General features: G+C 36.8%; 1 protein-coding gene across 3 annotated transcripts; it reads left to right on the top strand.

The window, feature by feature from the left end:
* The first annotated feature begins 307 nt into the window (after positions 1–307).
* Positions 308–5,601, top strand: LOC145239337 (ileal sodium/bile acid cotransporter-like). Of its 3 annotated transcripts, XM_080102647.1 has the most exons (10): positions 310–1,022; positions 1,288–1,375; positions 1,584–1,702; positions 1,995–2,160; positions 2,738–2,853; positions 3,222–3,310; positions 3,703–3,826; positions 4,194–4,341; positions 4,819–4,912; positions 5,374–5,601. In XM_080102647.1, the coding sequence occupies exons 1-10, from the start codon at positions 830–832 to the stop codon at positions 5,515–5,517; spliced, it is 1,281 nt and encodes a 426-aa protein (XP_079958773.1). In that variant the 5' UTR covers positions 310–829; the 3' UTR covers positions 5,518–5,601. The 3 variants fall into 3 exon arrangements, with proteins under 3 accessions (XP_079958772.1, XP_079958774.1, XP_079958773.1); XM_080102646.1 differs by lacking the exon at positions 5,374–5,601 and having other exon boundaries at positions 308–1,022; positions 4,819–5,367; XM_080102648.1 differs by lacking the exon at positions 4,819–4,912 and having other exon boundaries at positions 309–1,022; positions 5,374–5,476.
* The last annotated feature ends 11,113 nt before the right edge of the window (positions 5,602–16,714 follow it).

The following is a 16,714-nucleotide window of genomic DNA, read 5'->3' as shown; positions in this document are numbered from 1 at the left end:
ATATACAGTAAAGTTGTATCTAATCAGATACCTATTGTAGTGTAATCATAAGCAACGTAAAATTTCCATACAACAATGTTATCTGCCCAAAAACCAAGATTTTCAGACAAATACCAACACCAAAGCTCAGAATCCGTTTTATAAAGTTCCAACCAAACCATTTGACTTATATCTGTTGGTTTCAATTTTAACGCTGCTATCTTTGACCGTCCAGCAAAACGTGTCCCAACTTGCAAGCGGCAGAGATAAGAACAGGGTCTCTTACAAGTCGTGCTCGCAAGAAAAGCGGAATCATAATGTAAAGTCAGTGTGATTGTTTTACTTCAGTTGCCTGACATGATGATTTCTGCAGCCTTTTATACTTATAGTCCGTTTTTAAGAATTTGTTAGGATTAGAAGTTTGGTCTGTGTTAAAGTTTAATATGTAATGAAGTGTTTTCGCTCTGTTTTTGTTTTGTATTTTTGAAATTTTGTACTGTTTAGCTGCTTAGTAGTTAAGGTTTCTTTAGGTAACATTACTTAAAAGAGGCAAGGCATAAGCTAAAAAAATCAAGCATGTGGTGGGATTCGAACCCGCGACAAGAGCCTGTTTGCATATGACGCTTTTAATAAGCCTCGCGTACTACGACTGATATGTATTAGGGTTGTTTTTGCGTTAGATTTGCAAATTCTGTGTGACAAAAGTCTGTATAAATGTTCACTCATAGTTGTCGCAGATTTAATCGAAAGTTGTGCTACAAAAACGTTTGGCGTTAACTTGTTTTAATTCCTAGATTTTTACAAACTCTAATCCGCTTCGAAAGATATAAAGAAAACTTGAATTAAAAATATGAATACGACATCGTTTCTCTTTACATCAGAACCGTTTGTTACGTCACCACAATGGTGGGAATCGAACGATTTTAGCGGATGGAATGTATCCGGTTCCGGAATTAATGAAGTATCTGAATCCGGAATAATTGATTTATCGGGATCCGGATCCGGTTCAGAAGATGACAGAAATCGTACAGGAAAAGCTGTCGGTTTGTAAATCTGATTTTTTGTACAAAGTCAAAAATGTTTTTTCGGGGGTTCGAGAATGTTAAAGATGCAAGTTTTGGAAAAGTCAAATTGTAAAGTTTCCTAATAAAAATAGGCAATGTTTATATTTTAGCACAACAAATATGAAATCACATAAACATAAAAAAGTCAAACAGTGATCGTTAGTTTAGGATCTATTTCAATGTATGCTTGACCCTCTACTAAAACCGCTGTTGCGGTCTACGTCCTAATGTTGCTTTTATTCAGTACCAACAATGGCGGAATACTGCGCTAGCGTTGATGACATAACAGTCCAAATTCCAGAATGCTCCTCACAAAAGCAAGCGAATTACAGGTTTGCAAATGATTTAAAATATGTGTTGACAGGAAAGGGTTTGCATGGTCAGTAGGGGTTGATAACCGTAAAATCTGGTTAAATTCAAACAGGTTAATCTCATTGTTCCATTATTTGCATTCGAAACTCTGGTAATTGTAAAATCTGGTTAATTGCACACAAAAACGGAAAAATGGGAGATTCGTCTGTATTGGTTTGTTGTTTGCAGTCGTGCACTTAGCCTTGCGCTGATTGGATGTGTCTCTATCGTCATGTTTGCAATGGGATGCAACGTGCAAGTGGAAAAGCTCAAGACCAGACTCGTTCGCCCGTGGGGGATTCTAATTGGTGAGACAACGGTTTTGAATTGTTGTTTGTAAGTGCCGAAGCGCAAAACTAGTGCCAATATTCAATACATTTTTGTTCCATTACACGCTCAAAACTAATATTATTGTTTACTTTTAGTGCTTTGTTTTCGACCCGCCTTCCATGGCAAGTTTTAAATATAAAATTAAATTTTGATGGGCGTACGTACAAAAACGTTGTAATATACTGGTTTAGACGTTAATTTAAAGTGTACTATAAATGACTTTGGCGAAGAATCCCTGGCATAGTACATCTATGTTGCTTTCATGCCCAGGTTTTCTATGTCAATTTGGCATCATGCCTTTGTGTGCGTTCGTTCTTGCAACCCTGATGGGACTTACGCAAGCGAAAGCATTGGTCGTCCTGATCATGGGATGTTTGCCTGGTGGCAACGCTTCCAACCTCATCGCTTACTGGATCAACGGCGATATGGACCTCAGGTAGTAGGCAAAGTTGTTGTAAGGCTAAGTTATTGAGTTTAAGCATTGTGTTGAGCTATGATCAAAATCAGGGGTGTGCAACCTCAAACACTGATGGCTAAATGCAACTAACGTAACCGGCAGATCGACGACAGAAAGTAGCCACAATAACAAATATGAACTTTACTTTTATTACGTTAACAACTGCTTCTAGTCGCAGTGGTATATAGGCCGAAGTAAAATAGCACCGGACGCATTGATCTGCTCAGAAAAAACAAAACAAACTATATTCGCTTGCTAGCAGTGGATTGAAATAGTTAAGCGAGCCATTCTTCATTTAAAATGCAGACGTCTTTGCGGGCCAAAGGTTGATTTGGCCCGTTGACCGCAAGTTCTGCACCTTTAGTCTTAATAGGTAATTCGGTTGAATAAACTTTTCCATTAGCCTTGTAATTTAAATTGCAACCGTCGAAATGAATTGTCTCATAGGAACCATGAATTGTGTATCGGATTGTTTTGGTGCAAACATGCATGTTTTTAATGTAGGCTTGTTATAAACTTGATCTAACAATTGTTTGATAAAAAAAATTGTTTAAAGCATTGCTATGACGGCAACATCAACCATGTTGGCTTTTGCCATGATGCCTTTATGTCTCTTTATTTACGCTCGAGCATTTGTGGATGAAACTGTTGTCGTGCCTTACGTCAATATATGTAAGTACTCATAAATAGTTTTGTTTCTTGTTTAAGTATGTAATTGAAGACACATATTTGGCATTAAAGCTTTCATTTGTCAGTTTCTTCCCTGGTACGTTTACATCAAAACAAGTGCTATATACCATGGAAGTCACGGGATGTACATTTACATTTGTTTTTTTGTTAAAGTATTTGTTTAAACTTGTTTAGAGGATTTTGTACGTTTCTAAGTGTCTTTTGTAAACAAAAGCAAAATAATTATTTATTTTAATCAATATCAAATTGTAAATTCAAATATAGGTTTACAACTGTTTGTACAGTCTTGCAGTGTTTTTAATTACGTATTTGTGTTTTTCGAACTTATTTTTCACATCTTATTTGTTTAGGCATCCTTCTCGCGGTTTTCATCGCTCCAGTGGCAATCGGAATCGTCATCAACTACTTCAAACCAAACGTGGCAAGAATCATTTCCAGGGTCAGTAGTTGGATGATAAAGTTTTTGATCTGCCGTCGTACGTTGGGCACCCTGGTTTATACTTTGCCTTTATTCCACAAATGTCCTTTTTTGCGCGCCTTGCATGAGATTTGTGTTTGTTGTATAACAGTGTTTCTTCGTCATTTTATGGTCAGACCATTTGTGTCTCATAGAACCGTTCACTTAGTGTAAATTACAAAAACCAAAAGATGTAAATGTGAAGTAAGACAGACTAATGAAAACCTGTCAAATACTGAATTATCTGAGTCTGCAGACTTGGGATATTTGGGCTACAACATAAAACTAAAGTTTAGGGTTCGAACCCCATGCCGCACACTTCGTGAAAGCGATATACAGGGCGTTCTGTGTTCGCTGATTATTTTTATCGCTAGGTTGGAGCTGTGATTGGGATATTTGTAATTTTGGCGGCAGCACTGATTGGAATTCTTCTCTACCCTTCAGCTTTTCATATTCCTACCATTTATTGGTCGATCGGGTTCATTCTGCCTTTGACAGGTGAAGTAATTTTGTACGAAACTCTCTGTAGAGACCAATATCCAAATTTGTTTTTATAAAGTGCGAATATGTACTGCTACTGCTACCAAAGAGTTTCGCAAAAGCAATTTAACACAGCCAAACAAAAAGGGTTTAAAACCTTGTACAAAATGATGATAAGCAGTGACATTTTGTTATGATTTCAGCTAATATAATCGGCACTTGGACGGAGAAAACGTCTGTATTTATCAAACAAAGAGTGAACAGACTGAACTAGATTTAGTTATCCAATTTATTTTAAACCTAAAATGTTAACACAAATTTGTCATATAATATCAGCTGTTTTCTTGTATTATTCATCCACAAAACGGCATATTCTCTTTTGTAGGTTACGTACTAGGTTACGCTCTGTCGCATCTGACCTCTAAACTACTCGGCAGTGACGTCATCACCGAAAAGCAGAAGCGAACTATCGCCATAGAAACGGGAACGCAGAATTCCCAGCTGTGCACGACGATCATTCAACTCAACTACGGGTGGGTTATGTAAACGCACGTTCAACACAACGTAGCCAGTATTTTATGACCACATAGCTGGTAAATTTAAGGGGCTGGTTTTGTCATTGCAAAACGTTTCTTTAGGTTATACCCCAAATCACTGTCAAGATATTGTATAGGACCTAAAACAAGACGTAAAAAGACAATCGTTCTCGGCCGTTTCAAACAACACTGCTTTCTGATGTGCTATATCATAATAACCATACTACTTTATTGCGAGAAAACCATGTTTATTCAACACACTGCGTGTTTTCATTTTATGTCAAGATTAAACATTCGGGGGCATATTCAATACATGTAAGCACTGCCTAAATATTCGCTACATTCTGTACTTCAACGAATATTGCTCTTGAATTCATTTTATTTCTGTGAAGCTATTAAATGCGACCATTCACTTGGGCACAGTTACCGTTGAGAAATTGCAAAATAAGGCTTTAAATCGGTGTTTTTTCGCAGATGTACGTGTATGATATTGGAAATGTACTCTTATCCTCTAGTTTACTTTTTGTATCAGATTGTGGAATCGCTCTTGTTTTGTGTCATTTACCAGGTTCGTTGCATAGATTTTAGTGGCTTCTTGTTTACCACATTTTGCAGTGGACATGGTGGCAAGTTCAATTGTTCAAGCTTTCTCTGGGGATTAACCGGGGTATACCATAAACTGGGAGACGTAACTTATGATGACCTTATGTTTAGGAGTCAGTATGCAATAAAACGAGTTTGCGATTAAATTGATCACAATTAACCGGAATCTGATGCCGTACATTTAAATGGATTACTAACTGGCTTTCTTTTGTGAACTCTTGTGTTCTTGAGTTACGAGTTTAAATTTTTGTATGGTTTTGTTCCAAAGAAAGTTATAACTACAGGTTTAATATTTTTACGTGATTGAAAATGAGCAATGAGCAAGCACCTGTGGTGCATGCGACTATAGTTATATGAAACTGGCTTAAAGTGATTATCATCTACAACATCATTAACAACACTTTATTTTGCTGCCAAACCCTGTAGATTTACATTCATAACTGGGAAGTTACCCCTGACAGGCTGAGCGATGAACTGGAAATGACACCCCGCACCCCAACCATGGAAAATGCGGCAGAAATTCAACCACCAGATGACGCGCTTGATGCCAATGCCAACGCATCAAAATAATTCAGTTTCGATTTCCATGCCAAATTTTGACTTTCTTTCCCATCGCTCCTTTTTGTTGCAAAAATATAGTTTTTCACGCATTAAGAGTGGTAATGTTGATTGAGAGACATTGATTAGATCGTTTGGTGCGAAAAAATGTACGTAAATGGGTCGAAACCACATAAAACCAAATACCCTTGAAACTGCAAATCTCAAAATTCAGGTTAAAAAGTAACTTTATATCGACTAAGTTTTGGAGCAATTAATGCAATGACAGTAAATACAAGTAAAGACGCAGCGTTTCTGCCTCCTAACTGCTAAACTCTTCTTAAAAGTACGCGTTTTCTACTTTTGTTGGTATCTTCGGTTACTCATTTAACAATAATCTAATCTGTACGAATTTAACTCAGTCAGCATTCAAGACAGATCCTGTTCAAAATCACTGAGGGCAGTGTTTTTTAACCTTTTTGAGCCACTGAACGCACTATGCATTAAATTATTCCTGGATAACACCAACGAAAATTTATAAAGATGCAATAAAATAAACAATCTCACACTCAACTATTGTAAGCAGCAACAGGCCCACGCAAATACATTCCTATTATGTCACAAGGAGTCTTATTATTGACAACAATAAATGAAGCAAAATCACGATGGAACATTCAAACTGGTGATAGTAGACAATTCCTTTCCTGAAAGAAAAGCTATTTATACCTAGCCTGTTAAACCAGTGATTTTGGACGAGTGTTCTATTGAGTACTGGTCAACTAATCAATTTCGTGTTAAACATCTGACGATTATTCATGGAACACTGGTTAAAAATCACTGCCCAAGGGAACAATCACATATAATTGGCAATGCTTGCAGAACAGAGACACGCGCGTCATACCGTTTGTCAGTAATGGGAAGAAGCTTGATTGACAGGTCTTGCATTTCCTCTTCGAAATCTAAATGCCAAATTGGTCTGAAATTCGTGGAATTTGAAAACCTGATATTGACTCTTGGATGTCAAATAGACTCCAATGTCAGACACCACTTGAGGTTTGCCAGGTTTGTGTGTATGTGCCACGTTGGCATCAAAAGATATTCAATTGACCTGAAATGAATTAGGTCGTAGCTTTTGTGATATTTTCTCAACATAGAATTTGCTACGATGGTATTTAGCATTTGCAAATTGGGTCCTGAACGACAATTTGACCAATAAATCATAAATGTCTTCACATTATATGATATTTTTCGCCTTCAGACCTTTCAGGTTATGATATTTGCAGCTATCGAATCGATACCAGTACTAAATACCTTCTAACCACGATTAACAGTCATCGGAAACAATGTATCAGTTCAAATATCTAATGTAGACACGGAGCATATGTCAACACGTTCATTTCAGAGCGCCAATGAGCAATCTAAGCCGTCCCAAAGCGTAAAACGAAACCTTGGTGGTGGTAATTTAATATCCGATTGTCTTTCGGTTTGCATTGTACGTGACACGAGGGAAGGCTGCAAGAAGTGACATTAAGAGCGTTTGGGAATTGGCATGATGTAATAAGATTGTAGCCTCACGGGAAATTAGACCTGTAAGCATTCGTTAGTGTAAGCTCGTTTTAGGATTTTTGTTTGAACGGCGTAGCTGCTGGAATGTGAAGAAAGAGTTTCGGAATGGAAAGAAGAAGGGTTGTAATTGTGAAGCAACGTGCTGGTAATCTGCAAGGCTTCTTTAATGAGATCAGATCAGAGTCCAGTCTAAGATTAATTGGAAGGTCGTGTTTTGTGTAAATGTGTAAATGAAGGCATTGTTAATCAATAACAGTAAAAAACTGATAACGCGCAGGAATATTGGTTGTTGAATTAAGTTGATTTCGCTCGCTGTGGGAAATCATAGGGACGGTGTTACATGGACATTTAATCACAAAACTGGATATAGAAACGAATTGTTTGGAGTTGTTTGGAGACGTTTCTAAACGTAAAAAAGTGGAAAGCACAGTTCGTGTCTCTGTCCTGAATTGGTACTTTGTATAAGCGAAAAACGGACTTAGCATGTAAACCAAGATGATTAATAAAATTTTACTTTTAGCATTGAGGCCCGAGCTTAAATCTGGATTTTTACGGAATACAAAATCAACCTCTTCTCCTTGAACCTTTTCGCCTGTTTTAACGATCGTAAACCCCCTCTACCTTATAATAAGTCGAATCTCTATGACTAAATTTCACCGGCGTATAAGGTTTAAAAACAGGATCGATATAGATCAGGATACAAGAAAGCAATTGACTGCAAATATTGTGAAAGTGTCGTGCTTTGAAAGGTTTCGTTTTTGAAAATTTTTGTTTTTGCGAAGACAACATACCTTAAGCTAGGAAATTTACAAGGTTTATATACAGCAAAGCTCAAGATAAATGCACTTGAAGCTAAAGACTAAATTGAAGTCACCAACTTTGTCATTTTAGAAGGCAAATAATACTCACTTAACACACTAGCAATAAGACAGCAGTTCGATAGCTGACTCATTGTAAGCATGAAAGCATTTACTTGTCGTTCATGCCAATAAAGCACAAAATTTGCGAAATTTGCTTTTCAAACTATTTATTAAATATAGAGAAATAAACTAGATTCAGACCACTTTAAGACAGGACTATACCATTGCAGCAGTTTGTGTTTGAATAACACTTCGGTAATTTTTGCTTTTTGGTTTACACGGTATTTAGACCAAGGGAACAGAGCTTTTTTTTGTCTAATCAAAAAAAAAAGAACAGCAAGCTTGGTAAATAGCAAAAGATTAGTGGTCTGAGCTAACTGCCTTTCATTCAATTGTGAGCAAACAAAGATTGATGAATAATTTAGAATGTCACTATTCCTTGGTATAGGGTTGTGGTAATTGAGGACCTCATTAATTATTTATTTCTCGTTTTGTGTTTTGCAAGTTTTGGTGAAAAATGCTGTTTTTAGGTACAATTGGGGTTTTTGATTTTGCGTTGATTTAAAACAAATAAATGTTTTTGAGTGAAAAGCTATAAAAAGCAGTAAAACAAAATCTGTAGGCAAAATTAGTCAAAGCAACGTACGCACAAATAACAAAACAAAGGAAGTTGTTCTATATTTACGCTATGTTTCAACGTAATGTGCATGGGCTACGCAAAATATCGCACGCATAAAAACAATGCCTGGTAAAACTATTTAAAACTCATATGCTAAACTACCATTTTAAGATGAATCATTATTAAAAACACAAAGCTCTACTGTTCTTTACAATCGTTTCGTTCAAATTTGTTTTACGTGATTATGACGCAACAGTCGTTATTTTTGCATTAATCAATGCATTAGAACAGCCTGACGGGAAGTTTACCTTCACACGTTCAATGCTTTGTTTAGTCTGCTAGCGAAGCCTATTTATCACGTACAGGGACCAACGTTTAACGGCAGATGGGAAACTATTTACAAAATGTTCAGGCTTCCCTAAGTGCGCACAGGGGGCATATTTGTTTAGTTAAACGTGTCGTATTTGCTAATAAGGCACTTTTTAAATACTTTAATCAAAAACATTTCGCCAGAAAACATGTATTTTTGCAACATCTTGCAGACGTTTGTAATCATCAGTGCAGGTTGTAATTCGAGCTAGAACAGAGTTTATGTAAGCACCTAGGAAAAAAGCTGAATGCAAAGTGTGTAAAAATTTTTTAAAACCATGCATCGATGTTTGTTTCTAAACCGTTTCTCGTTATAGGAATTAGTCTAAAAACCGTGGTAATTTAGTGATAAAGTTTAGCATTTCAGTACATTAAAACGTGTAAAATGGTAACGCTTCTCTTGGTCGTTAAAGTCTATAATTGCCCATGCCCTTGCGGCTTTTACGTGACTGTCGGTTAGTTCCTGTGGTCGTTTAAGGAAGCAATAACAGCTGTATCACGGGTTGTACGTTTAACTGTCCCCTTGCGACCTTTGTACAGCTGAAATGAAAAATATTACCTTAGCTAAGCAGTTTAGACAACCAGTTGTGTGGGTCTTGGTATGTTAAACGTGTGGTGTACGAAACAGCATTAAAATGGGTAGAGATGATTTTATGCTTTGAAATTTTTGTGCTAAGATTTATTTAATGGCGTGTTGTTTCTGAGGCTTGAATTGAAAGCTTAAATGTGCAAAACAGTGGGTTGTTAAGAAATACCGTCAAACAGCAAAAGAAAGTTGAGTTTGCTTCGCTTGATGAAAGAAAACACAGCGACACAATTGCACTATAGTAGGGCAGTCTCCAAGTCAGAAAAAGCTGCGCATTGTTGAAACGTAAAGACCGTAAAAACAAATGAAAGCTTGTTAATGCAACTAACAAGACTGTTACTACCAGGTTTTTGGCAACAATACCACTATCTTGGCTTTTTATGACAAAAAAGTAAGAGTTTCTTTAAGTCTCATTGCTTGTGTTTATGCATAACCTGACAGTGCAGGCAGTTGAAAAGATGAACATACCTTTTCCCCGAAAAATGTAAATGGGCAATCTGTAGTGTGTACGCAAACGTGCGTATAAAAGTAATTGCGTCGAAACGTAACATAACGTCAAACATTTTTGACTCCGTGTATAGCTACTTAAAAAACTCTTGAAATGAACTATAGTTGGTTAGTGAAAAACCTGAAGTTGCAAGTTTAAGTGTTTTCAGTTGATGATGGCATTAATCGTGCCTACGTTGTGTAAACAGGGAGCTAATACCAGGTATAACTTCCTGTAAATGATTGGGAACTGTTACTGTGATGTGCGGTATTTGCACTGACGAAGCCAAAAAGGGGCAGTCAGTTAACATTTACATACGACTGTAAGGACGATTTCGGCGAACAAAATCTAATGCTTTCAAAATCAAATACTTATAGCAACTATAGGTTGACCTTGTTCTAAGTGTCATAACATCACACATATGTAAGACATAACTCTATAGATTAATATCTTTTCAAAAACCTTTGCTTAGGTCCATTGTAAAAAGTATTTTTGGGACAAAACTCATATACCAAGCTGCATATACCAAGCAGTTAGCGACAAGGTATTCATCTGGTTAGTGGTGTTTTCCCATACTATGACGTTGCAAATGCATCGACTTCGTGGGCTGTTTTTATTCGAAACGAAAGAAACAAGTTTTAGGAGGAATTTTTCTAAATATCACCCGTCACCCTACAATAATTCATGGTAATCCAAAAGTTGTTAGTTTAAACACAACATATTCAAATACATTTTATTAAGTTTAAAACACCGTGGTTCGAAACCTTAGTTAAAATATCGACCGTCTCTATACCAATTTACTTTTTTATGCACAAAACATAACGTAAAGTAAGAAAGTATTCCATAATTATTAAACACGGCACGTTCAACCTAGGGACGGCAAAACCAAGTGTAGTATTAAGCAATTATAAACCATTGACGTTATAAAATGACCTTTAGTTCAAAGCGCGTTTCTACCTTACACACATGTACGACAAACATACATTTAAATTGTTATCACGTAAATTAATAAGTAGAAAACCATGTAAGGATTTTTTACAGGTGTAGGTGTGCACGTATAAGTAAAGTGTAATGCACAATGCGTAGATTATAATGTAGATGGTGCGTCAGTATAGTACACGTACATCGCTATCCTTGACGACATGCAAACGGGGAACTTCGTGTTGATAACATTTCCCCAATCTTTGCAGGAAAACAACAGAGCAGCGTGCTTCTACGATTACTTTGTACGCAAATGTGTGTTATTGTTACAAGGATGATAAGGAAACGTATATAAGACACCAATACACATGATCATGACAGGTTAGCTATAATACTCAAACTTAATAACGTGACAAGTCATATTTCAAAGCCATAAGTGCGATGAACGACTTAAGCACATAAAATTGTTTTATAACCGTTGTATGTGATCTGTACATGCTTTAGATTTTTTATAGGACGTTGAAACGTCTTGACAAATGCGAATTGACCGTTTGAAAACGCATAAAATGCCAATGAAGCTATATTAAGCAGAGATAGAACGTCAATTGACACTTGGTTAATAGCCAGAGAAAATTGCCTAATAATAAGTGAGTGTGTGTTGCGAAGGTAGTTAGTATGTCGATCTAGTTGTGTGGTAAACTTGTGTTTTGGTAAGATGTTAGGTAGTGAGAATTAGATTCGTCCAAAATAAAAACAGGTTTGCCTGAAGACACAGGAAAATTAAAATGGAATTATTAGAATAGTGTAAATCTCATTTTTTTACTTTTTGTGGTAATTTCTGGCTGTCAGTTTTGGAAAGTGGTTAAAATACCAATCAACTACAAAATGCCAGTTCATATCAGTGCAAAAGTGGACTTGAAAAGAGATGGTGGTATAATTTCGTTTGTAAGTTTGTTAACACAGTTGTATTAGAACAGTCAATGACTCACTGACAAATCAGTGGCTATTTCTGGCAGTGCAAACAAAAAATGAGGTTAACAGAATTGTGTTAAAGATGAATAATTGTTATTTTCATCATTGATAGAAAGTATAACACCATCAATGTGGATGCGTCATAGATAAAGTTGGGAGTGTACATACCAACGGTATACACAACATACTAAAACCGTACATTTTTTATCACGTTTCAACCGGCCTAAAAATATATTTCAGGTTTACACCTTAATTCCAAAAAAATTAGGGTGCAGCTACTTTAGATGTAAAGCAGTGAAACCAACGAAGCGCTTAATGCCATTATGACCTAACAAAACGTGATTGTTGGTAAAAAAGTGTTTTAATTTCGCTTTAGCGTTGCAGGAAATACCATCAATGTGTTAGGTTTATTACTTTAGGGTTAGATTCTATAACAACCCAAGGTTCTATAAGTTCACCGGTCCGCAGGTTTAGAAAGGTTTAAGAAATACAGGTCTAGTCCTCATTGATCACCGTCAAAGTCTTTTAGCCTAGACAACGTATAGCAAATAACCACAGCCGAAAATAACTTTGTGTCGCGGTTGGGTCAAGCCTTTGCCTTGCCGACTAATTATGGCTTTTTATTAACGGCAATCATGTATAATTCCATCACGTTATGCGACTCGCGTGGCGTGTTACATGTAATATCAGAATGTAAGTTTCCATGAAATCGAGGGAACTTGGTATTTGTACAGACCAATGTGTTTTAGATTGCGCTTTACTGGGCTGCACCTTAAAAATGATTTATATTTGATACAAATATATTCTGAATTGACAAGCGGTGTTATTCTATAGTAACCGTTTCAACTTATATGCCGTGGTCGGGAAATAATACTAACAGTTTTGAAAAGTGCGGAAGGAATATATCAAAGTATGCTGTATTAATCTTAATTATATGACAGTCAAAATATGCAGCCATGGTAATAGTAATTGATGAGAAACTTGATGAGTCGGTACGTTGAGCAAGAAGTATAAGACAAATTTGAATCAAAGACACGCCTTAGCAAGGGTAGCATAGCCAAGAACAAAAAGTAACATATAACGGTATCTTATACGTCAAACGTTTTGCCACTGACGTTCGCATAAACTATTGTAACCATCCGTAATTTAAATGCACCACGCAGACTTACCAAATTGTAATGCAAATTAAAGTTTGTCACGCCATTGTATATGTAAGGTCGACCTTGCAACACTGAGCCGCGCTCCGAACAGCATATTTATCAATGGACAAAAACGACCCATTTAGACATTTCGATTGACGTCACAAACGTTACTGTGATCTCAGCATGTGTAATACATGTCAGGTAGAGGCACGAACTCGTCAGCAGTTTTCGCTTCACCTTTGTTTTGCTACCTTTTGACCAGCGAAGGCAGACGTTGATTGAACGAACATGATAAAGTGACTGTGACAGGTTCCGTAGTTAAACGTGTAACCTTCAGGTTTAAACAGGCATTTCGCTTAACTTGATAAATCGCTCACTTTGATAAACAGTTCTTAACCTGTGGTCAGTTAGACACTGCATCACGGCTAACAGTCCATGACATAAGTTAAATATGTGGTTTGAGAAAGTACATTCAGGATTAGCGACAAAGTTAAGCCAGAAAACATCTCAACAGATTTGGCGCATCCTAAAGGCTGACAAACGTTGGTGAAATAAGTTTTTCAGTGTCCTGTAGAGGTCGTTGCTTTAATGTGTTTCAAAATGATTCAGTTCTCAAGTTATGACGCATACAATCCGAAAGCATATGTGATGTTGAAAAACCGCTCATGCAATCCGATATCAGTATGAAATAAAGCAAGTTTTTTTGGTAACAACTTGGTTATTGATAGTGAATGTTGTTGTTTGTTGTAATTACGGTTCTGATGGTTAAAGCATTTATAGATTTAAAGGTTGTTGCAATTACAGTTGTGATGAATATTTCCACAAAAGATCTCGTCTTATGTACACCTATGCAAATGTACATGAAGCAACGTTATAATATATTAGTGTCGGACTGTGATTCTGGATTGTTTCAGCGCATATGTAGGAAGCTGTCCAATACTTCCTCCGCCACGCAGGGATGAAAAGCAAAATGAAATGGACATTTCAATCGCCAATGCATGCAGTTGTCATTTTGAACATAAACAGACATACGCCTATTTACACACGAGTATATATAAGCCGTTAAGACCGAAATCATTTCAACAGTCCAGTGTAGCTTTGGTGTACTGTAAGACAAGAGTGAAGTTACTGCAGAGGTAAAGCTTTTTTCTGATTTTTTACACTTGACTTGTACACACTAATTTATTTAGACATACGAGAGATTTCTACAGTTCCGTATTTTGTGGACTTGTGGTACATAAAAACTTGTACTTTAAACTTAAACTAGAAAACTAGAATCTCCCAGTTCGTTGCGTGATGGATGGAGACTATAATGAACCTTATGTCTATTGATTTAAGTTCAGCTAAGACGTTAAGTTATTCATCCTTAAGATAATAAGCTTGAGACTACAATGGATCTACAACAGGGGTTCCCAACCTGTGGTACGCGTACCACTAGTGGTACGCGAAGGGTTTTCAGGTGGTACGCGAGTAGCTTCTGTTTTGTTCACAAAAACCTCGATTTGCAACTTTATATTTTGTTTATCTGGCCTTGTTTACAAAAAAAAACATTCCCCAGGTCTATTGTCATTGTTACATAACTATTCCTGTTGTTTCGTATCATTACGATCTTCAAAATACAGGTCATGTCAATTCTCAACAAAAAGCATAGTTGCTACTTGCTATGAAAAGCCGAACAACGCTGTGGCACAGTGGGCGTTAATTCTGTCAAATGATTGCTCTTGATAGATATCATCTGCTGTTTTGTAGCTTAACCTTAAGCTAGCGTTGAATGAAATATGATTCGAACAAATCAATTGTTCTGCAAGAAGTGGTACCATAGATAGAGCACATTAGTTCTCTATGGTGGTACGCGTGGCAGTGCAGAGCGTCCAAGTGGTACGAGATCGTAAAAAGGTTGGGAACCCCTGATCTACAATGAAAGTCGTAAGGACGAATGACCTAATGATTTTTATTAACTTAATTCATGGTTTATAAAGTTACAGCATAAGGCAAAATTTCCCATGATTGTATACTTTGAACATCGAAACCGAGTTTTTTGCCGCCTATTCAAGACTTCCTTCATGGCATCTTTATGACAGGAAGCAACACAACAGAGTAAATGATTAATTTCGATTTCGTGGAACGCAATTGACATGTTGTTCGAGGAACCACTGAACTTTTTGTAGCCGTTAATGGCATTTGAAGTGCCGATAGATTTAAAGATAGCGATAATTTCAATCAAACTTCGCTGTAATAGACATCAAAAGATCTTTAAAAGGAAGTTGCATCTTCTTTTAACATACCAAAGTACGACCACAGGCAGTTGCAACTATATTACAGCAGCTATAACCCTACAGTGACATCTTATACATAGTTTCAGCATTTGTCTGTAGATTAAGAAGGTTCAAAAAGACTATTGTATAGGTGGCGAAACAATAAAATGACTTTAACAGTGAAAATTTGAGTTACTTTTTTGCACTACCAGACCACAAAAACAAGTTTTAGTTTTTCTTTTTAAGTTTTCATGCTAATTTATGTACTAGGTCAGTTCAGAGGCTATAAACTTGCAGTCGTTTCTCCTTACTCTAGTCATTGTATGCAGATTATGAAGGGGTTTGTGCACAACGATAGGGAACGACCGACAACGACCGACCTTATGCACTTGTAATGACAGAAACATGTTTTTTGAAATGAAACTTATAATAAATTTTGACACCGTTGAAAGGTCCATACTGAATATGATTTTCAGTACTGACGTAATTTATTTTTTTAAAACCCTTCTTTCTTGAATATATACCTAAAACGCAACACATTATTCGCATTTAGAGCGTGGCACGAGTATTTAACTTCTTTTGACAGAGCGTTTTGGGTCGGCACAATGTGAATAATATGGACAAGATATCAGTCCAGTTTGCATAGAGCAGTGGTTCTCAAAGTATGGGTCGCGACCCAAACATGGGTCGCGCAGGTTCAAAAAATGGGTCGCGCTATTGTGATTCAATTCTGCCCGAACGAACTATTACTGCATTAAGTAAACAAAAACGAATTTATTTAATCTGATAGTAAAATCACCTCACTCGACCATGTTGTACCGTAAAATGAACCAATCATTACCACATACAGACGACAATAGGCTTCCAACTTGACTGTTAAGCCCATGACGATTGTAACGTCGTAGCACGGGAAATAATAGGACAAGTTAATCTGGCGAAACTGAAAGTGGAGACGTAACAGTTAGCGTGGATGAGTAGGTATTCGTACAAGGAAGCTTTTTTAGATTTGGGATTTACTTCTATCAATATTCATGGTGCTGCAAAGCCACAATGTGTGTTGTGTTATGCAGTGTTGTCAAACGAATCGAACTCGTTAAGCCTGCAGACATTTTGACATGGGCAGACTTCTATGCGGCGACGTGGCCTCGAAATTGCAGTCCATCTCGTTTAATACATTTTTTATGTTTGATGCTTGGGTCGTGAGATGTTCATCAAACTCTGATTTGGGTCGCGGTCTAAAAAGTTTGAGAACCACTGGCATAGAGTCTATGCCATAGACTGTAGAAAGTGTATTTCATTCCTCAAGCCAAGAAACTAATTGACGTTGCGTTATCGATCACCTATAAGTTAACGCTAACGCTTCCATCACTGCCATATTCATGCATTAATAATATGACAGGCAGAAGATATTCTATATCACGAACTGACAAAGCGGTCTCTCGAAATTCATATC

Source organism: Phallusia mammillata, chromosome 7 (genome assembly GCF_965637545.1).
Source record: "Phallusia mammillata chromosome 7, kaPhaMamm4.hap1.1, whole genome shotgun sequence".
Lineage (NCBI taxonomy): Eukaryota > Metazoa > Chordata > Ascidiacea > Phlebobranchia > Ascidiidae > Phallusia > Phallusia mammillata.
Note: the sequence above shows the minus strand (reverse complement) of the source record. Positions and strands in the feature narration are given on the sequence as shown.